General features: G+C 44.2%; 6 protein-coding genes and 1 non-coding gene across 7 annotated transcripts; 3 read left to right on the top strand and 4 right to left on the bottom strand.

The window, feature by feature from the left end:
- Positions 1–10,642: 10,642 nt before the first annotated feature.
- F5891DRAFT_1183466 (uncharacterized protein) lies at positions 10,643–12,132 on the top strand (the record flags this gene model as incomplete). The annotated part of the gene is made up of 5 exons (XM_041366281.1): positions 10,643–10,949; positions 11,010–11,191; positions 11,365–11,491; positions 11,721–12,055; positions 12,106–12,132. 5 exons carry the CDS (start codon positions 10,643–10,645, stop codon positions 12,130–12,132), a joined length of 978 nt encoding a protein of 325 aa, XP_041231099.1.
- A 468-nt stretch (positions 12,133–12,600) lies between these two features.
- On the bottom strand, positions 12,601–12,801 carry F5891DRAFT_943561 (uncharacterized protein; the record flags this gene model as incomplete). The annotated part of the gene is made up of 1 exon (XM_041374491.1): positions 12,601–12,801. A coding segment is annotated over one exon (201 nt), but the record flags the coding sequence as incomplete, so codon positions are not given.
- Positions 12,802–13,078: 277 nt separating this feature from the next.
- F5891DRAFT_944023 (Homeodomain-like protein) lies at positions 13,079–13,517 on the bottom strand (the record flags this gene model as incomplete). Its single annotated transcript, XM_041374520.1, has 2 exons — positions 13,079–13,252; positions 13,302–13,517. 2 exons carry the CDS (start codon positions 13,515–13,517, stop codon positions 13,079–13,081), a joined length of 390 nt encoding a protein of 129 aa, XP_041231097.1.
- Positions 13,518–13,931: 414 nt separating this feature from the next.
- Positions 13,932–15,712, top strand: F5891DRAFT_693999 (C5-sterol desaturase). The gene is made up of 5 exons (XM_041372824.1): positions 13,932–14,756; positions 14,810–14,910; positions 14,960–15,105; positions 15,157–15,261; positions 15,326–15,712. Exons 1-5 carry the CDS (start codon positions 14,299–14,301, stop codon positions 15,413–15,415), a joined length of 900 nt encoding a protein of 299 aa, XP_041231096.1. The 5' UTR covers positions 13,932–14,298; the 3' UTR covers positions 15,416–15,712.
- On the bottom strand, positions 15,556–17,340 carry F5891DRAFT_693952 (WD40-repeat-containing domain protein). Its single transcript, XM_041372823.1, has 9 exons — positions 17,043–17,340; positions 16,892–16,984; positions 16,659–16,832; positions 16,447–16,599; positions 16,286–16,392; positions 16,212–16,235; positions 16,040–16,161; positions 15,933–15,986; positions 15,556–15,877 (listed from the first exon to the last, which is right to left on the bottom strand). Exons 1-9 carry the CDS (start codon positions 17,193–17,195, stop codon positions 15,696–15,698), a joined length of 1,062 nt encoding a protein of 353 aa, XP_041231095.1. The 5' UTR covers positions 17,196–17,340; the 3' UTR covers positions 15,556–15,695.
- Positions 17,341–17,346: 6 nt separating this feature from the next.
- On the top strand, positions 17,347–17,426 carry F5891DRAFT_t35. The gene has a single exon. It is a non-coding gene; the product is annotated as a tRNA-Arg (tRNA).
- F5891DRAFT_1009718 (XFP N-terminal domain-containing protein) lies at positions 17,394–20,695 on the bottom strand. Its single transcript, XM_041360611.1, has 11 exons — positions 20,443–20,695; positions 20,221–20,394; positions 19,948–20,083; positions 19,597–19,887; positions 19,002–19,544; positions 18,685–18,955; positions 18,349–18,630; positions 18,233–18,297; positions 17,864–18,179; positions 17,651–17,810; positions 17,394–17,594 (listed from the first exon to the last, which is right to left on the bottom strand). Exons 1-11 carry the CDS (start codon positions 20,612–20,614, stop codon positions 17,557–17,559), a joined length of 2,448 nt encoding a protein of 815 aa, XP_041231094.1. The 5' UTR covers positions 20,615–20,695; the 3' UTR covers positions 17,394–17,556.
- Positions 20,696–20,837: the final 142 nt, after the last annotated feature.

Genomic DNA, 20,837 nt, shown 5'->3' with positions numbered 1-20,837 from the left:
AAACCCGACACTTTGACTAGTGGACCTGATGTTTCAGCTGCATTGGACCTAATGTTTTTCCCATGCACTTGTCCTATCTGTGTCCCATCTTGTCTGCTAGCCCCACTAGGTGCATATTTGATTATTTCACACATTACTTACATCGTAGCCAGCGCTATTACATGTTTTCCCATAGTCTGTGGTGCCTCATGTTTATTTACATGTACATCAGACCCAAAATTCTTTTGTCGCTACTTTCGCCTATAGGGTTCCAGATTTCTATGTACTTAAATATATATTGGTTTCCACATAGCATATTCACCATCCAAGTAGTAGGGAGCCATTTCCCAATGCTTTGTGGTCAAACCTGATATTTTGTAGTTCTTAGTTGATATTGCGAAATATTACTGCTCTTTCTATCCGAAACACCCCCCTTTATCAATGATCTGCATATCACTCACTTTCCCGATGTTCGCTATCACTGTTCTCCATAATCCACAAACCCAAAACCTGCTAAACCCAAAAACATTGGCCGACACTTTGGCATCGGACTCATAATTATACCTTTGGATTCCATTTCTCGTGCTCAGACTTTTGACTAACTACAGACTTATTCCAATAGCTAACCCCTTGGGTCAAACACACTTGTCTAGCAAGTATAGCAGACTAGGCTGTGCAAGACCACTACAACATTTTTATATTGCTGGTTACTTACTTTGTGTAGTACCAAGCATTGTTGTATCTTTACAATGTCTAAAGAGCTTCCAGTGAAACAGTGAAGTTTCTGGGTATGAATATAGTGAGTATGTTGAAATATGTCTAAGTATAAGACTTGCAAGGAAACCATAGTATGACTATGCAAAGCCTATTAAAAGGACTTAAAGATATTGATATGCAAAAATGACAGTAGTCAAGCCAAGCAATCACTCTGAATGAACAAAGAGATTGATTGAGCAAAGTATAAATATTCAAAAGTGACTCTACTAACTATGACTCATAGCAAGGGAAGTGAAGTCAGGTCTGGGGTAGTTAGTGAGTCAAATTATATCCTATGATGTGAAAGTTCAGAAATTGCATAAGTGAGAATAGTAGCGAGATAAGTTATTTGAAATATAATAAGACTCAAGATGTGTCACTACAAGAGATGCATGTAATAGCACACAAGGTGCATATCTATACATATTAACAAGGTTTTTTGATGGGCTGACAATGTATGTGCCCCTAAGACATAATCAATAACAGATAAACAAGTGAAAAATATACCAGTGAAGTCAAATAAACATGGATAGGATATGGTATGAAGGATTGGAAGTGTTAAACAGACCTTGGAAAGGGATGGATGACCTTCAGACAACTCAGATAAACATGTGGAACTCTTGGAAGATAAAAAAGTGTTGAGAAATGTAATATATGAAATTGACAGGATAGGTGCCTAGCATTGACATAAGTTCTACAGCATGCTCAGATAAGTAGCAGCAGAGTTATGTAGTAGTGCAATCTGTCTTTTTTTGTTGCTCATCTGTTGAATTTTATATATTAGAAATTAAGATATATGTTGTGCGTGTTGTACTGAATTGATTCAATGATTAATTATAGTCTATAGTAAAATATGATACTAACAGAAAACTAATTGGAGATATGGAGGCTTTGAGGATGCTTAGCTAGATTATGTGGGCCTTTGTGCAGGTGCACTCATGAAACACTGCACCTCTGTGTCAATGTTGTGAAGGTCATTCTAATCCAGGAGATAAGCTGTGTTGTCTCTCCTTCACAGTCATGCTTATTGGACATTCACTTGTAACCACCACATAGATATTAGATGTATTAAGGAGTTGCACTTCAATGAACTGACAATGCAGTATAATCATACGCATGCAAGAAGAGTACATCAATACAATTGTTAAATGATTCTGCCTAGAAGATACCAAACCAGTACACATACTTATGGAGACCCTGAGCTGATGAAAGAGCAATCTAATCATCCACCACTAAACTTAAAATATCTAAACAACACATACCAGAGGCAGAATACATTGTCATCACAGCTATTCTTTAAATGACAATGGGAATTCAATAGTCTACCCACTTTCAATTGCCCTCCTGACTGCTCTCTTTCCATTCTCAAGTGATTTAATCTCAGCATATACAGCATGGTGGATTCCTTGAACTATGAATTTAATGTCATGCCTGAAAAAGAGACAGATAACAGACATTATGACTTTGATAAACCTATAACTTACTCTCTGCTGAGAACCCCAATATAGCACCCACAAGTAACATAGAAGAATAGTGGATGATGTCCAAGCTGGACACTCTTCACTGGCATATTGTATGATATACCATAATGATAGTACAGCATACATTTATCTACCATCACATCAGTGACTTTTACATATAGTTGTTTATTCTCATAGACCTCGATAATATCTAGGTCAGATGTGAAAGACAGTGTCAAGAATATAATAATTGATGTCAATTTGTTCTTCTGAAAAGTTTTAGCAATAGTAGGTAGTGCAGATACACTTAAAACAGCAAGATGGCTATTAGCAGCCAATTGCAGAGATGAGAACATACACCAACATCAATCTCCTGGTGAGTGTCAGTGATAATACATGATGGTACAGATATCTTAAATACATAGGTAATACAGGCATCAAGGATGTTAAAAAGAAAAATGCTTGATCTATGAACAGAGGCACTAGTGGTGATTACAAAGTTATAGGTAGGGGCATGCATTATGAGTGACTGTTTCTCAGCCTTTAAATAAAGGAGCCAGGGCTGTTTTGAGGCTGTATTTAGAGTGCATGCATCAGTAATGCATAATGTATATGACAAGAGACCTAATGCATTTCATGAGCAAAAACTCATGTAGATTGTATCTTACATAATATACTATAGAATTTCTCCAAAGACATCTGACAATCACACCTTTTGCATCAAGAAAGATAGCTATTACAGCTGTGAGGAGTGCTAGTGAAGAGTATATACAGCTTCAGACAGTTCAGGAGTTACAAGCTATAGGTATGTTTGCAATCAGATCACCTGCATCCAGACCATTCATGTCTTTTGAATATTTAGTTCACACTACAAAAATCATGTAATATAGTAACAATATTATATAACCACCCATGACCACACATACTATTATTGAGGTTGCAAGATACTGAAATTTGGCTTAGCAATGATGCCATAAAATGAACAACATGAGGCCATTGAAAGGAAATAAATTAGGTAAGGCCATACTAGTGTCCAGTCCACATCACCAGCGAACAAACAATGCACTAACCCCAAACCTCCCTCTATACCCACAAGATCACCCCAACTGGCTGAAACACCACCTGCTCCATAAGCGATGAGAATGAGACCCACTGGGGTACTATGCTACCCTCCACAAAGGAGAGGTAGTGGCACTGGCCATGGAGCAGCATTTAGTACAGTCAGAACTCCCAGACAACAGAACAGACAGACCACTTACCTGATATGCGATGGCAGCTGCTGAGGCAGAGCCCACCCTTCAACAGGCCTTGAATGGGCCAGATGTGAGTGAGTGGCAGAAGGCAATAGACTATGAATTAGGTCAGCTGGAGAAGCTTGGAACATGGGAGATCGTCAATGCACCTGACCATATGAATTTGATCCTGTGCCATTATGTTCTGGCCACGAAGAGAGGTCCAAACAGTGAGAAGCTAAAGCCCTGCACCCAGCTGGTACCTAACGGCCAATGTCAGAAGTTTGGTATCGACTACTTCGGCACATTTGCATCCACCTCTAACATGACCACAATCTAGGCTGTCCTGTCCATGGCTACAAAACTTGATCGGGAAGTCCATCAAGTGGATATTAAGAGTGCATACCTATATGCTGAGCTGAAAGAGGATATTTACATGCACTCACCACCTGGATACTTGAAGGAAGGTGATGAGGGGAAGGTATTGAAGTTGAGGAGGAGTCTGCCTGGCCTGAAGCAAGCCGGCTATGAGTGGTCTGAAGAGTTAGTGTCTGTTTTTGCTAGGATGGACTTTACCTGCTTCCAGATCAATCAAGCCATATTTTACCATTCTGCAAATGATAAGCACACTGTCATGACAGTATCTGTTGACAACATGGCCATAATGTCAAAGCACCTCCATCATATCGCCAACTTTAAACAACAACTTATGCAGTACTTCGACATCTCAGACCTCAGCAAGCTGAATTGGTTGCTTGGCCTCAAGGTCGAATGTGACTATCAAGCTCGCACCATCTGGCTGTCACAGAAGGCCTACATCGACACTGTCATTGAACATTTCCATCTTGAGGATGTGAAGCATGTTGTGACCCCCATGGAAACAGGTGTAGTCCTATCTGATACTAACTCACCTTCAACCCATGCTCAAACCAAGACTATGCAAAATATGCCCTATCAGCAAGCCATAGCCTCGCTGATGTATGCAGCCACAAGCACATGTCCAGATATTGGCTTCGCCATCGCTATCCTCTCCCAATTCATGCAGAACCCCGGCGTAGTTCACTGGGACACCACCAAAAGAGTCTTTAGATACCTGAAAGATACATCTGACTATGGGCTTACTCTAGGTGGTTTGGATACTGGACTTGAGGCTTACACAGATGCGGACTGGGCCTGGCAAGCTCATCGCCACTTAATGATGGGTTATATTGTCATATTAGATGCTGACCTGATCGTGTGGAGCGTGCGCAAGCAGCCCATAATAGCCTTATCCACAGCAGAAGCAGAGTACATCATGTTGACCACAGTTGGCTGCAAAATAATGTACTTACAGCTGCTCCTCAAGGAACTCTACCAATTCCCACCTATCCCTACGCCCTTGTACTGTGACAATCAAGCTGCCATAGCCCTTGCCATGAACAATAAGTTGCACTCCCATACAAAACACATCAATCTGTGATACCATTTTGTCAAGTTCCATGTTCAGCACGGCACCTTCACCCTCATCTATTGCCCTACCAATAATAATGTCGCCGACACTCTAATCAAACCACTATCACATCCATGCCTGGAGAGGCTGCAAGGCATGATGAAGCTGAAATGCCCTCAAGGAGGAGTGTAGAGAGGCGCATCAGACACATGCTGTCAGGTACAAGTGCATCGTTTGTTGGACGTTTGCTCATCATTGGCTGAACACCATGTTCAAATTTCTCAGATAAATTTTTTATTCATTCCTGCTTTACCTGTACATAAAAATGGACTCTCATAGAATTAGCCATCTCAGTCTTCCTCCCAGATACTGAGATGTAAGCACTGCTACCTTCATATAATATATCATCAACTAACAAAGACTTAGCATACCTTTTGTCATAGGTACTTTTAGCACGAGAGTCTTCCTCCCAGATACTGAGATCATACCTTTTGTCATAGTTGTCCTTCTCCCCACATGTCCACATCTCCGAAGTCAACAATTAGCAGTGCCATAAGCTCACCATAAGCATCAAACTTCTTTTTGACAAGCGAAAATTTTGGGTCTTTTGCTGATGAGTGCTCAGTTGACATTGATGATGACATTTTAGAATTGAGCAGCACTATTGATTCACCTTTACTTTCAAACTCTGCTTACATGCCGACAATGTGTGCACCACATCAAATCATGATTTGCTGCCAAATTTTGCCCAATTCCATCACAAAAATTGCTCAGCCCAGACACTACCATACATAGGTATATCTGCAGTGTCAACACTGTCAACAATGTCAGGGTTAGGGTCTATTATTTCTGAGCAGACTTGGAACCTGAAATGTCCAATGGACGGAGCAAGTATGACGTGTTCCAGGCAAATATATTATTATCTCAATTAGATTATTCAGATATTGTAAATCACACAGAGATATTCAGTTTAAGTTGGATATTGATTGTCATCATGAGAGTACAAAGTATTGTAAGGTGCTACAATGTAAGGGACCTGCTGCGCTAGCAGAATATCACTGAATGAGAGAATACTGAGATAGCATCAAAGACAATGTAACGAGACCACAACACCAAAAGTTCCAGTGCAAGAATGAGTGCAACAAGGCAAAGTCCAATTTGGAAATGGAGTGATTCAAGAAGCAGTCGCCAAGCCTCTCCAAAGTGGTTGCCGAGTGCTACCCTCTTCTGTGTCAAGGTTGAGCGTGGCAAACTTCGCATGTGTATGTCAGGCCCGTTTGAGAAGTTATGGCGGTCAGAAAGATAAAAGACTAAGATGAAAATACGTATCTATGTGCTGGGACAATGTTGAGCGCCATTGGTATGAGGACTGTGGTTGGTACCAGGGGATATGCAGCAGAGGAATAGCACAATACAATTCCACCATTTAGAGTTGTCGATGCATTTTGCTTTGTCGCTAGCTCATTCTGGCTGCCAAGCAACATATAGTGCCTGTAGTTAAAACTTGGAATACCAGCCATTGAGAACATAGCCTCCAAACAGATGTACCTTCTTGTCATCTAGTGCAGGAACTTCAACAACAGGAGGACTGGAGCAAGAGAAAGTACTAGGCTCTGTGCATTGCTGGAGTTCAACACTGTTTGTCAGCATTTGGTTGAACACAGTGGAAGCTTTGGGTAAGGTGAGCGAAGAGCGTATGTGGATGTGATCCCAAGGACAGTGCAAAAGCATTGTGGAGGTGATGTAGAGAAGGATCAGGATGGGTAGTGGAAGACTGAAAAAATGAAAATCAGAATAACTCGTGCAAGTAAATGGTGGTAACACACTGGATCAGGGACTTGCACATTATCGAAAAAGCCTGGTGGCACTTGATGTGGGGCTGGACAGATGGGTGGTCATTGGGTAGCATTGGCCTGAAATATTAATGTTACAATCAACATCAAGATCAGAAAAAGGCAAATGTACACCTGATAACGCCTTGTGTGAGTGGGATTTAATATTCATGTTCATGATACTGAGGAGGGTGTTGGGCGCAGGAGTATCTCTGTCCTTGTATTTTGATATGGACTGGGGAGCAGAGTTTCTGTTGCTTGCAGGGCCTTGTAAATTGCAATGAGGATGGTGTGGGCTGGAATTGTGAATAGAGAGTCGATGCAGTGAAAGATTGGAGAAAGGCTGAAAGTCCATTCATGAGAATTGAACAGATGCCCACCAAGTTGAGTTCAGGTCATTTGACATGGAAATAGGTGCAAAGAGAGCAGGGATGAGACATACACATTTACGAGGATGATAAGATGAACTATCCTGCATCCAATAAGCGAAGAGGTATCATAGTCATGATCACTGGATGGTATGAGATGAGGCATGCTGAGATGGGATATGTGGATGCACCATTGTAGTAGTCAGGAACATTGTATTTTGCAGCCAGTTTAAGGAATGCCTCCTTGTCATGATTAGGTGGGGTGTTCCCCCCCTAGTGATTCAACATGTTAGTGAGATAACAATGCAATACATGCACCTACCAAAGACTCCCTGCCATCATTGTAGTTGCATAATAAGTAGGACTAGGTAGAAACTCAATATGAAGAGTGGAAAAAAGTGAAAACAATGCGCATATACTCACCTTCAGGCAAATTTATGTAGCTGCACTCCGTGCAGAGAGATGTATGAGAAGGGACAGACTGAGTGAGCTATTCGCTTGGATGGATGTTCATGTCAAGAACTACAAATGGGAGCTACAAAGGGGATGGTAGTAGTGGGAAGAGAAGAAGTGGGTGGAGAAGATCAGAGGTATGATTGCCAAGAGAGGGCTCAAAAGTTCAGCTTGTTGGGGCCTGTTTGCACTTTGCCAAAGTGCCAAAGGGTACCAAACAAAGGACTTGGAAGAAAACTGAATGTGCATAGATCAAGGAAGGATATGGCGCGCTTTGATGTATTTAGCATGCTTCTCAATCGAACGGCCAGCGCATCAAATTTTCATTTTCATTTTCTGTTGCACAAAGACTTTGATTACAGTACCTATACAACATGATGTATATATTATAGTGTCTAGGATGTGTCATATAGATACAAGAAGTATCTATATAATGTTGTTATGATAGTATCACGAGGTGGGAGGTATCATTCTGAGTTAATTGCTGCATTCAAATGTCGCATCGGGGTGTTGATGACATCACACAGACTTATTTTGTCATATGTTCAGCCACCCTACTGTCCACTAGGGGTTCGCAGTGCGAACTTGTGACCTTGCTTCATCTTAAATTTTATCAAGCCCATGATAAGGTAGGGCTTGTACAAAACTGGCCAACCTCATGTGACAAAGTACACAAAGTGTGACAAAACTACAGAAAGGACAAAAGCTCAAGAGATTCACAAAAGAAAGAAAAACTGCCTCCTGTGAATCATTGAGAAGGCTATCTGGCACAGTTTACAGGAGTTAAAATTGTGATAAAGTAGATGTAGTGGAAGTTTTTGATGTTATACATGTGTGTAGCAAATGTAGTGCACCACCGTGACATCCACTTTAGTGCTTTTGCTACCGGAGTCACTACATAGTCACATTAGGTCACACTAGGTCACGATTGGTCAGTTTTGTACAAGCCCTACCTTATTGAATGTTGTGGGAAAGTAGTCTGTGAGACCCACACTCCCGCCATCTAATTATAGTTCTTGCTCTCGTATTCCTTCCCGAGCCTCCAGCACCTCCCTACATGCCTCCATTAACCCTCACAATAGGGCCCTAGCACCACTTTATCCACCATCCAATCATATTTTGTACTCTTGCATTCCCTCGCGGGCCTCCAGCACATCCCTGTGCTCTAAAAGTGCTATACTACTTCATCTGGCATCTGAACTCTTAGGCTCTCATCTACGCTGTCTGTTGTTTCATTTTCACAAGGTATGTCACAGTGATTTTAGTTCAAAAATCTTTGAATGAAAATTTTCAACTCTGCAATGGCACATCAATTTAGACCCATATATTAGGGTTCAAAATGCAAGCCGCTGCATTCCCAACCCTAAAATGTGATTACTGATGTGGAAAAGTCTTCCTCTAGCTCATACTCAACCTATCTCGTGTCTACCTCATCACTCCTCATCTATCAACTGTCTTTGGTGCGCCTCTCTCCTTCTTTTTTTCCAATCAAATGCTGAAATTACCAAGTCTTGTGCTAAAGCCAGGGACTCCACATACACAACTGTTGTTTGCCTTGGCTATGAATACTCTCCTTCTGAGTCTGTGGATATCTCTCAACTGTGCACCCCCACTATCGGACAGGCAGCTGTCGCTGGGGATTATGCATATGTGTCTGTTTAATATTGATCTAGGTAAAATTTAATGAAGCCGCAGCACCATGGAAGAGCTCAGGACCCAGTTTGCAGAATATATGAGAATGCAGGATGATTTGGTGATACCTGGTGATCTGTTGAGGATGACTATTCTCGCTGTGCATCAGACATTGAGCAATGTTGCTTCTATGCTGAGCATTTTCTGCAGGCTGTGAAATATGCAGAGTATGAACTTGCTTAAGGCATTGTATGAGAATCCAACTACGCCTCCATCAAGAAGTATCTCTGCCATGTAAGTCAGACTGTTTATTTTTAATACATTTGTCAGAGCAGCGATGGGTGTCAGCCAAGACTGAGGCTGACACATACATGTACATCATGCTAAAAGCATGGACTCGAGATATTATATATTTCATCAACGGCTTCCAGACGAACTTCCGCACCAGGTGCAGCTGCATGCAGTTCTTCCAAGACAATTACATGGAGGCGAGCTGTCAATTGAGACGCTGAGGAGCCCCATGCCAAACATGATCATTTGACAGTTGGCTAAGCGGTTTGAGGGGAGCTTTGCGTTCAAGTACATTGTTTCGGTATGTTTCGATTTGCTGCATTATACAACACATTGGTTGCTATGATGGAAGGTGATTCCGTGTATATCATCCTATCCCCGCTAGCTGCGAAGATTTCATGCATTCTGTCATTAGATTGAATGTATACATGATTACCCCCATGGTTTTTATGCTCTACTGTCCGTCTAGAAGTCAGTTCTGTTATTATCTGTGTCAGTCCATACTCACTGAAAATGAAAGCACATTGATGGTCTGAAGTACTCAGCAGTTCAAATATGCTAGGCTGCATGGTGTTTCGATAGATAGATAGTCAATACAATGTTTAGGGGTGCGGCGTAAAATTATAGGATTAATTTTTTTATTCACATGGACTATTGCTTATGTTGGCACATCTTTACCAACATATGAACATGACCTTGCGGAGCAAGGTACAGCTGTTTTCATATTGATAGACCAGAATTTCAAAAATTCATCCAGCCACTTTTGTTTGTTGTTGGAGCGACGCCAAACAGAGGCACTCCATACTAGCTGCTTTTGTAAGTGTCTAACCTGACTTGGACTTGTGGGGCTTGTGTGGCCCTGTGGGGTAGTGGCACCACACGTGCACTGTGTTACTGATCTGCATCGTGCGACCAGCTGCACATGGTGATGGCTATCACCAACTGTAACCTTCATCATCGAGCAGTGAAGTCCTCATCGTGCAAGGCAATACAATGTTGTCAAAGGTTAGTGAGTTGGCTCATCATCAAATGAGGCTCCACTTAGTTTCTACAACCCTGGCATTTTAGTGAGACTGCACTCTTTGTCTCTATCGAAAACAATGGTGTTTCGGACCATACGACAATGATGATCCATCCATGCACTACTGCACTGTGGTATATAATCCTGTTAGCATTTTGGAAGGGGTGAGTCACATCGTTCAACCTTAACATGTCTGACTCGAGTCCCAGTTCTCCAAGCCAGAGTCCTTCTTGCCTTATTAATGCGGACCAACGTGAAATCCTTGAACATCATTATCCTTGTGCTGGCTACTGGTTCAACATGCTTCCAACTCATCCTTTCATCCATGGACCTCCAAGTCAGCCTTCGCAGACTCAATTCCAAGGCCCTGTCAGCATGCCTCCTCCGTATTCACTTCAAGGGATGCTACATAATCCTGATGGTGTGGTCCATCCAGATCCAGCCACTGCGCTGTCAACTCAACAGCCACATCACCACGGCGCAAATACAGTGATTTGTAAGTACATCCACTGTATTGTGACACAACTAGACAATATCTAACATCATGTGTGGTTAGCTGTTGCCAACATTGATATCTCCGTACCATTAAATACTGGAGTTGTAGGTGAACGTATCAGCCATGTCCAGATCCACCTTCCTGTCGATATTCCATTTGAAGACTTTTTTTCACGTATTTGTGCCAAAATGGACCTGGACCCAGCAAATGCTGAACTTGGCTACAAGTTTCACAATGATCGAGTCTGAGATGCCCCTCATCAGCTCTCCAATGAACAACAGCTTTGGGAGGCATTTGAGCAGGGCTGTGACCTCATCAAATGAGCTCGAAGTCGGCAAGTAGTTCTTGAAATACACAACCTGGTAAGAGAATATTCTAGTGTCTGAGTATTGCCCAACAACTAACTCACTATTAGGAGCCAACTCATCAGGCAGCATCCACCACCCGTGCTCGTCGTGATGAAGCTGTCAATGACAGTCAAGACCCTTTAACCTCCATAAGCTTTGCCTCTGAGCTGCAAGAGCTCAATAATAAGCTAGATTGTGAGAAGCATGGAAAATTCTGCTATATCAATCCTATTAGTGGTGACCACAAAGCTCAAGACATCTATAATCTCACCCTCTGGGCGAAAAAGATAGTGAGTCACAAAAGTTCAGCATAACAGCAATGTTTGACTCATGTATTCAAAGCTCTTGGCAGAGGCTACATATGAGAAGCCTCCGGAGATGGCTGCCTTTGACCATGTTCCAAAGAAATGACAACTATCTTCAGCAAACACCTCATCTGCCAGTGCAGCTCCCGCCCTTCCAGTCATTCACATCCATATTCCTCCTGTCACTAAGGAGGCTCTTGGTGATACTGGTGGCCACCGTCGAGTCAATACTTCCCGAGGTTTTGCAACAACACTCCTTTGCCATGACAAGGATGACGAATTTATCACCTACCCACCCATCACTGATGTTCTTCGCGAGATGGATGCCACCATGCCACTTTTGCATATGTCCCAATACGAGGACAGCCTCCTCAGTCATGGTGTTGCCTACGTCAATGGTGTTGTTGGCCTATCTGATGAGTTTTTTGTTGATGTTGTTGGCATGCCAATGGGTGTCATTCGATCATTCTTGAAAGTGACTCACCGACTCATTCGATATGCTAGGAAGGGCAAAGGAAGGGCCACCAATAGCAATGATGACAAAGAGAATTATGATCAGTGTGACTGCTGCGAGCAAAATTTTGAAATTTGAATGAAGCTCGGAGATTCAAAGTCATGTTTTGTAGTTGTCTACAAGTCTTGTAGTATTGTGGTCAAGTAGTATTGTATGAAATCTTGTATTGTCATTGTCAAGTAGTAGTATCTGTAATTCTACATTATCATTCACATCAAGTATCCACTGTCTGCAAACCATCCTTGAACTTTTTCCTCCGTCACAGATGCAAATACTGCTTCCCACAGCAGGCTATAAGGATCACAGGTGAGTTCACCTGTTAATTCACCCCTGGCATAGTCATGGTTCTGCCTTATCCAAGCTTTGAGTGCTGAAAAGGCTTCTTCAATAGGGTTGAAGTCAGGAGAATAAGGTGGCAAATACACGAGGCGCATTCCCCTGAAGCAAGATCAATGGCATTACCCAGACAGTGACATTGAGATAACTTACCTTTGCTGGATCATTTCTTCGAGATATGCCAACTTGTGTATGCTAGCATTGTCCATCATGATGACAGAGTTCTTCTGTGGGAATGGGTTCATATTGTCGAATAAACCCTCTATAAATTCATTGAAGGTTGCGGCAGTATATGGACGGTCTTGGATATCAAGATGTAAGACACCATCCAGTGAGATAGCTGGAAGAATAGAATATCTGAAAAGACAAACCGCTGTCAAGGCACTCCTGTTTGCAAATTTTCAACATACCTTTGACCCCAAATGAAGTAATCACACTGACAAGCATGTGCTCCCATTTGTGACCAAGCATTTGGATGTTTGGTTGTGATTTGGTTACAGGCAGATTCATCTACGAAGACGAGCTGATCAGGACGGAAATTCTCGGCAATGAAAATTTGATATTGGTCATGTTTGTCTTCATTGCACTCAATTGCAGTTCTAGTTACCTGGATGACATTGTCAGAATTTATATGCACAAACATAGTTTACTAGTACATACCCGCTTGTGTGACAAACCATGCCTATGCAGCATTTGTTCGATAGTGGCAAGGGATACCTCAATACCCCTCACCTCCCGTAGTGCACTTTGTAGTTCAGATAGAAATATGTCAGGAGTGCATTCAATATGTGAGATGAGGTACTACAACAGTGAGGTATTAGATTCAGAATATCTTTGTGCTTTCACTTACTGTAAAGTCCTGTGCTGTAAGTAGACGAGGATGACCGCTTTCCAGAGGTTTTTGAACAACAGAGCCTGTGAGTTGTGAGAGCTGAAGAACACGATTGACTGTTCGATGGCTGCATCCCGTCACTTGTGCTATGGCCTTTGATGTCATGCCATGTGTGGACATGGTAACCCACTGCTGTTTCGCAGCATCTGGTATATGTTGACGGTTTCTGTTCATGATGATGATAGCTAGCAGTTGTTATAGTACTAGTACTGAGTCGGACAAAGGTGGCTAGCACGAGCGCCTCTGTTTGGTGTCGCTCCAACAACAAACAAAAGCGGCTGAATGAATTTTCGAAATTCTGGTCTATCGATATGAAAACAGCTGTAATATCGGGTAATCTCTCAGTTGCGCAATTTTTGTGATGTCTCAGTTACTGAACAAGCTCTAAGTTAGTAAGTGAGTTGTCAGATCTCCACCAATCACATGAGTTCGCTACTGAAGTCGTAAGCGTTCGTAAGTGTTCGTAACGCGCGTAAGTTAAGTTAAGCGTTCATTTTAGTCGTTTTGCAGATGCGGCCCTGGTCGGATGTTCGGATGGGCCGGATATTCAAGGACCGAAATATTCTGGTCCAAACATCACCCTCAAAGTAAGCTTTCAGTATTTCGCCTTTTGGTGTAACGGTTATGCGGGGGCGACGGTCTGACCATGTTACACCGATCTATGTCGGAACAGTAACAGGGCACTCATCACTCGTGTTTTACAGATGCCTAGTCCATCCTTGCCAAAAAAAACCAAGGCCGTAACCAATCCCCGAACTATCCTAAACCGAGCGTTCAATGACCAGCTCATTGAGCGGCTGAAGTTGTAGATATTTGTCATGCCCTCGGTCAGAAAAGTGGTTCGATGAGCATGTCATATATAAAAGAGTTGACCGAAACGTCGTCAATTTGTTCTAGGTACCTGCTGGTTAGGTCAAGTGACTTTCAAGTGTCAGTCATTTGATTTATAGGCGCCATGGATCTTGTTCTCCACCTCGCAGATGACTATCTCCTCGACAAAGTATGGGCGCGGCTGCTACCTGTCAATGATCACCTAGTTCAACCGTCATATGCCTCCCTTTCCACCTCTGCAAACTTCACGTCAATCGTGTATCTTCAGCAGTCTGCCTGGGCTCGTGATTACATCCCTAGACAAATTATCTCTCTCAGTGTAATCACCCTCTTGGGCATTCACTTCCTCTATTTCCTGTTCGCGTGGCTCTCATACAAATTCATTTTCAATCATGAGATGATGCGCCATCCACGCTTCCTAGAGAACCAGGTCAAACAAGAGATACAATGCAGTCTACGAGCCTTTCCCGTAATGACCCTTCTCACTCTGCCTTGGTTCCAAGCAGAGGTAATGGGTTACTCAAAACTTTACGATAATGTAAAAGATTACGGTTGGGCTTACTTTGCCCTATCAGTACCATTGTCAGTGCTTTCTCTTCCAACCGTAACATATACTCAACATTTATCATTATTAGGTTCTTGCTTTTCACCGACTACGGAGTTTACTGGACCCACCGGCTATTGCATCACCCGAGTATATATAAAACATTCCATAAGCCTCACCACAAGTGGATAAGTATGCTGCTTTGCTCTGCATCCTGTCTTGGGCTTAAATAATTTGGTAGTTCCGACCCCCTTTGCGTCTCATGCCTTCCACCCCGTAGACGGCTACCTCCAATCTCTCCCATACTACCTCTTCATATTTATATTCCCTCTTCACCGATGGTTATACCTCAGTCTCTACATTTTGGTCAATCTGTGGACTATTCTCGTACGTGCTTTGCACTACTGACATGGACCGCTCTGACGTCAACGACATCAGATTCATGACTCCGATATGGTCACGGGACATGCCCTTGAAAAGGTGATAAATGGACCCGCCCATCACACACTCCATCATCTTTACTTTACGGTTAACTACGGTCAGGTACGCAATATCATTCCTGCTTTTCTCGTGGTTATCCCCTAATACCTCTTGTCCCCATGCCCAGTACTTTACGTGGGCAGATCGTGTCGGTGGTTCGTACCGCCACCCCGAGCCGTCCCTTTATCCCATGCTGGAAATCAAGAAACAGTCATAAAAACGATGATCGCGATGATCGCAGTGAACCTATTTATCATGACTGTCGCGCACCCGTGCCCAGTGACTGCTACTCGCTAATGTTAATACGCTTCTACATACTGCTTACTTGCTTTCCATTGAAACCACTCAGACTATCAATGAAAGAGTATCGGTGTCTTCGTTTAGGAGAGAAACATAACTGCCACTCTATTAATGCAACATCGAGACATCGACATATGGATGTAGATAGCGTACTACTCAAAAGCAACTCAAAGACTGTCCCGACGCCTCAATGTCACTTACTTCTTTGGCCGCCTCTTGACCTCATCATCCTTGCAAGCATGTAACATGAGTTTGTTGGGATGTCCTGGAGTCATACCGCTGTGGCCTTTAGACCAGTCATACGAGACAGCGTATGCAAAGATCGTGCCATTTCGATTGAATGTAGTAGCACTGATCGGCCCAGGGGCTGCTTCGAAAGCTAGAAGAGTATGATCAGTACAATCGTAAACAGCTGGTAATTAAAGTGGGTATACTCTTTAGTCGTGTGCGGGCGTCTTTGTCCCAGAAGTGGATAGTTCCATCAGAGCCTAGGTCGTCCAAATCAGACCCGTCACATGGAACTAGAAGCCTCAAGGCTTACCGCAAGTAGAGAAGGTTCCGTGCACAGGATGGAAGGATATGTCATTGACAGCGTACACGAGGGACTGGTCCTTGGCATTCGGTGTCTGGTCTTTTCGATGGCACTTGAATGAAAAATTGTTCCTGTACAGCACGTGAATGAAGGTATGAGCGGAACTATGAAATACCCATACGAGCTGTCTTTTTCTTCGACGTATCTGTGAGATGATGAGCGCCTGAAGACCAATCATCTGATAAAATTACGTACTGGATGGCCACACGACCTTCCACACTACCCACAGCAAACCCGCTGCTAGCGGAGTTGGTGAAGCATGAAACAACGCGCGTTTGCCATTTGAGCGGGGAAGTGATGGTCTAAATGGCATATATAGGTCATGTGAGGACATCAAGTGAACCCCGTGGACATACCTTATATGCCGTGTTTGGGTTTGTGAGATTGAAAATCTGGATATTGCGTTCGGCTGTAGCAACTACCATGAGCGGATATTGCACATCCATGCTGTAGCAGCGCTCAGGTAGTTGCACGGTGGCAACGGGAGTTGGCGAGCGCATATCCCAATACTATGGTGGTGAACGATAACGCGAGTTATGACATGTTACGAGGATTACAAGAAACTTACTTTGACGGTCTTATCCCAGCTGCCAGTGGCCAGAATGCCACCTTGTGGTGTCTCTATCCATTTTACGACCTTCACAGGGGCATCGTGCTGTGCCACTTGCTGTGATTGTCCATTCGTGATATCAAACATGCGTGCGGCATTGTCCGCACCCCCCGAAATAACTTTGTTACCCTCCTAGAGGCCAAAGGAATATTTAGCCATGTCAGGTGAAACCAAAGAAAGTACGAGCGCACCTTGTTCCAACACACGCTCAACACAGGTCCTTGGTGGCCAAACATGGCCTTGCCTTGGGTCTGCCCTCCAGCGCCAACTTCATACAAACGCACCTATCGATGTATCGATTACGCGTCAAACCGAGGCCAGATAACGTCTGAAAACACCTACATTGTTGTCCCAACTTCCTACAGCTAGATAGTCTGCTGCAGGGGAGAAAGCTAAGGAAGAGATGGAGTCAGTCGGTGTCTCCGGAACTTCGATATCCTTTTCTGCAGGCGCCGCTGGTGCTGTCGTTGCCGGGTTAGTTCCAAAAAATGACATGATGTCTCAGTCAAAAACAGTTGGAACTGAGAAGATTGCAAAGGTGCAATTCTAAGGAGCAATTCAGTTTCAGTGCAACAGTCAGACCAAAGTTGTGGCGTGGTAATTTCGGGTCGCGGTGTAATCAATGTCAAGGTCTTGGAGCAAGTATGGCGGGTTGGCGTAATGGTAACGCGCTAGTTTCCGGTTAGTGATCGCTAGAGATTCTGGGTTCGAGTCCCAGGCCTGTCGCTTTTTGCTTGTCTCATCACGTAATGGCTACAAATACACGGGCTAATGACAAAATTCAAAAGTACGGCTAACATCAAACTCCTAGCTACAATACATAGGAAACCAGTGAAACTCATGTCGAGCGTTGTCTCTAATCAAATTTGGGCGTATCAAATGTGCCTTCAGGATCTGAATATGCACAATCAGATGTGGGTACAAGAAAGATTAACCGCTAGGTTACTCACCCATTCCGTGAGCAAAAATATACTTTGTGTCTTCTTTGGCCATGTCCATGAGGGCGTTCGCGTCAGCCTCTGGATCCTTTGAAAAATTCTTGAATCGAGCACCAGCACGGATGGCGGCTGCGGCAACGTGATACCTGGACGTATGATTACAAAGCATCATCTGTGCAAATCATGGTCAAAATTAGGGGTAACTGATTCTTGCGAATGACGCACATCGAACGGCGAGGTCGTCGTTCCCTCCTCACGATACCCCTCTATGGTGGTTCTGTCCACGGCAGGTCTACCAAATAGCAGACCTTTCACTTCGATGGGGTAGCCATGGTAGTTGATAATGATATTCTTGTCCTCGGTGAAAAGGGTGTCGAAACCATCGGCGCTCAAGGCATGCGGGTGGCTGCCATGGGGCCCGAGAATCATGAGGTCGGTAACGTTGACGACGCGCACTCGCAGAGTGGGAACCATCTTGCGAAGGAGTGCAGCAGCCGCTATAACTTCGAATGTCACTTCGACACCGATACCAACGAGGACGCTGGTTACCTCAAATCAGCTCAAGTTCCACCACTACAAAAGGAAAATGCTCACACATCCGGATTCAAGCCATCGTCGACGCTTGCAAATTTCCATATAGACGAGCCCGCAACGCAGTGCTGTCTGACATTGAGCGAAATATGAGCAAAAAATAGGAGGGATCACCTCACCTTGTGCGCTTCTTCAGGGCTGAGCCAGACGGGCGTGAGGTGCTTGCTACCAACCATCAAGTTCACGTAGTTCTTCGCCCTCAAGCAATGGGACACCGTGGACAAGAAGCAATTTGCATCAGGCGGCAGGTATACACGGGCCAGCGCCGGCTTCAAATTAAGGACGGCACCGATGAAAGACGGGTTCTGATGAGAAAAGCCATTGTGGTCCTGACGTGCCCACGTAGATGTCTCCAGGTAATTGACGGAACCAACATCGTGCCTCCAAACAGTTTCATGGGCCTGGGAAGGAAGATATAAGCTGCATTAATTGGCCCATCTAGAGTATCAACGAACCATCTTCGTGAACTTGCTATACTGCACCATCATGGTGTGTACAATGCCAAGGAAAGCCTCATAGCTCGGAAAGAGCGCAGTCCTACCAGTAAGCGTGTACCCTTGTAACATGCCTTGGCAGGTATGCTCAGACAATATTTCGATGACGCGCCCGCCGTTAGCGCACGAATTTTCGTCCCACTGTAGATTGCGTCCGGTGACTTCAAACACGCCGTCTAGCTTGTTAGACACGAGTTCATCAGGGGAGAAAATCCGGAAGGTGCTTGGGTTCCTAGAAGAGAATGAATAAGAGCTATACACATGATTGAAAAACATACTTATCAATCGTATCCCTCAACAACGTTCCGACGACAATCATGCAACTTTCCTGCGATCCCTTTTGAACCCCAAAATGAGTCCAATCTGAAACTTTAATGGGCTGGAAGGCGGCGTGTGCTTCCTTCCTGCAACCAAGCTTTTTATCCTTCCTGTCAGGAACGATGCTTAGCACCTCTTCAGTAGGTGCACCCTCCACCACCCCTCTACTGCCTTTGGTAGCGAAAAGCTCATGAGGACCATAGCTTTGAAGCCAACCCTGTAAGGCTTGAAGCTCCTCCTGTGACGTCTTGGCCTGTGAAAGTGGCACTTGGTGTGAGCGGAATGACCCCTCGATGAACTCGTTATGCATCATCTTTGGACAGGTCCAACCCTTAGGGGTGCGGAGGATCAAGATAGGCCAGCGCGGCTTGAAAATAGGCGTCTTGGCGCGAGCCGCGCTTTGAATACAGGAGATTTCATTGAGTGCCCACTCCATAGACGCAGCCAAATCCTGATCAATATCTTCCAAGTCACTGACAATGCGGACCTTATAACCGTAACCGCTGAAATGAATACGTCAGACTGGAAGAATACATGTCGCAGTGTACCCCGGACCTGAATAGGGCTATGAGCTCTTTGTCGTCCATGCATCCGTAAATGGTACGTTCGGAGATCTTGAACCCATTCAGATGCACAATAGGGAGAACCGCGCCAGATTCTTTGGGATCGATGTACTTGTACCCATGCCAGGCAGTGGCGGTCGGACCGGTTTCGGCCTCGCCATCACCGATAACACAGGTAACAACAAGATGAGGATTGTCCATAACAGCACCAAATGCGACACTGAGAGCGTAGCCGAGTTCACCACCCTCATGAATGGATCCCGGGGTTTCGGCATTGATATGGCTGGCATACGATGGTGAGATAATAAGACAGAACAGCACCAGAATGTTCAAATTGGCGAACCTTGGAAAACCTCCAGGCGCACTAAATTTCGTGATGAGCCTTGTTAAGCCGGAGAGATCACGCGTGTAATGCTCCCAGAAGGGAGATAAAGAGTCCTCGAGCCATAAGGACGCCAAGATGGCAGGCGCTCCATGACCTGAAAGAGAGTTATTATTAACAACTGTCTTGACAATCACGTGATGCGTGATGATGGTGGAGGCTCCGTGGAGCGTGCATGCGCGCTGCATCATCATGTGTTGCGGCTGAAAATAAGGTAAACGAAAATTGACTCACCTGGGCCGACCACCAGCAAGGAGTCGATACCGGTCTTCTTAATGATCCTGTTGAGGTGCGCATATACCAAGACCAGACCGGGGCAAGTACCCCAATGGCCAAGAAGCCTCGGTTTAATGTCATCAAAAGTTAACGGGCGCTCAAGCAGGATATTATCCTTTAAAAAAATCATCGCTATCGAAGTCATTTAATATATTTTACGCGCTGAGGGTACTGACATACCAGCGGCAATGTAGTGGGCTGCTCGCCTGAACTTCTGAATCGCATGAAGCTCGGGCGTCGTAAGTATATTGCTCGTGTGGAGTTCAACTGTGACAGCATCGTCGCGAATCGACTCGGGGAGATGAGAGGGGCCTGGGGGAGGGTTTGGCTGTCTAATTATCTGGCCAGGCATTGTGGCGACCTCAACAAATTCTAGGTGTGGGGATGCAAGTTTTTTCTGATACTATGGTTTTTAAAGTAGTGCTTGTTCGTGGTCGTGGACGAAGGTGTGTTCCTTCCATCGACTACATATTATAAGGACGGAGCGATTTCCAATATGGTGTCGACGTCATGTGTGCGCTCCACTTGACTTCCGGGGGAATTTGACGCAATGGTTGTTTCATCGATCTCGTGGT

Source organism: Suillus fuscotomentosus (genome assembly GCF_016647785.1).
Source record: "Suillus fuscotomentosus strain FC203 chromosome Unknown F5891scaffold_7, whole genome shotgun sequence".
NCBI lineage: Eukaryota > Fungi > Basidiomycota > Agaricomycetes > Boletales > Suillaceae > Suillus > Suillus fuscotomentosus.
This window is presented reverse-complemented; position numbering and strand designations above follow the sequence as displayed.

Bases quoted from the DNA above. Each gene is read 5' to 3' on its own strand.
- F5891DRAFT_693999 (XM_041372824.1), top strand. From the start codon at position 14,299: ATGGATCTTGTTCTCCACCTCGCAGATGACTATCTCCTCGACAAAGTA. The intron at 14,757-14,809 runs GTCAGTGCTTTC...TATCATTATTAG, and splicing joins TTTGCCCTATCAGTACCATT to GTTCTTGCTTTTCACCGACT. The intron at 14,911-14,959 runs GTATGCTGCTTT...ATAATTTGGTAG, and splicing joins GCCTCACCACAAGTGGATAA to TTCCGACCCCCTTTGCGTCT.
- F5891DRAFT_693952 (XM_041372823.1), bottom strand. From the start codon at position 17,195: ATGTCATTTTTTGGAACTAACCCGGCAACGACAGCACCAGCGGCGCCT. The intron at 16,985-17,042 runs GTAGGTGTTTTC...ATACATCGATAG, and splicing joins TAGGAAGTTGGGACAACAAT to GTGCGTTTGTATGAAGTTGG. The intron at 16,162-16,211 runs GTATGGGTATTT...CGTGCTGTACAG, and splicing joins GTCGAAGAAAAAGACAGCTC to GAACAATTTTTCATTCAAGT.
- F5891DRAFT_1009718 (XM_041360611.1), bottom strand. From the start codon at position 20,614: ATGCCTGGCCAGATAATTAGACAGCCAAACCCTCCCCCAGGCCCCTCT. The intron at 20,395-20,442 runs GTATGTCAGTAC...TGACTTCGATAG, and splicing joins AGCCCACTACATTGCCGCTG to CGATGATTTTTTTAAAGGAT. The intron at 18,180-18,232 runs GTGAGCATTTTC...TGAGGTAACCAG, and splicing joins GATGGCTTGAATCCGGATGT to CGTCCTCGTTGGTATCGGTG.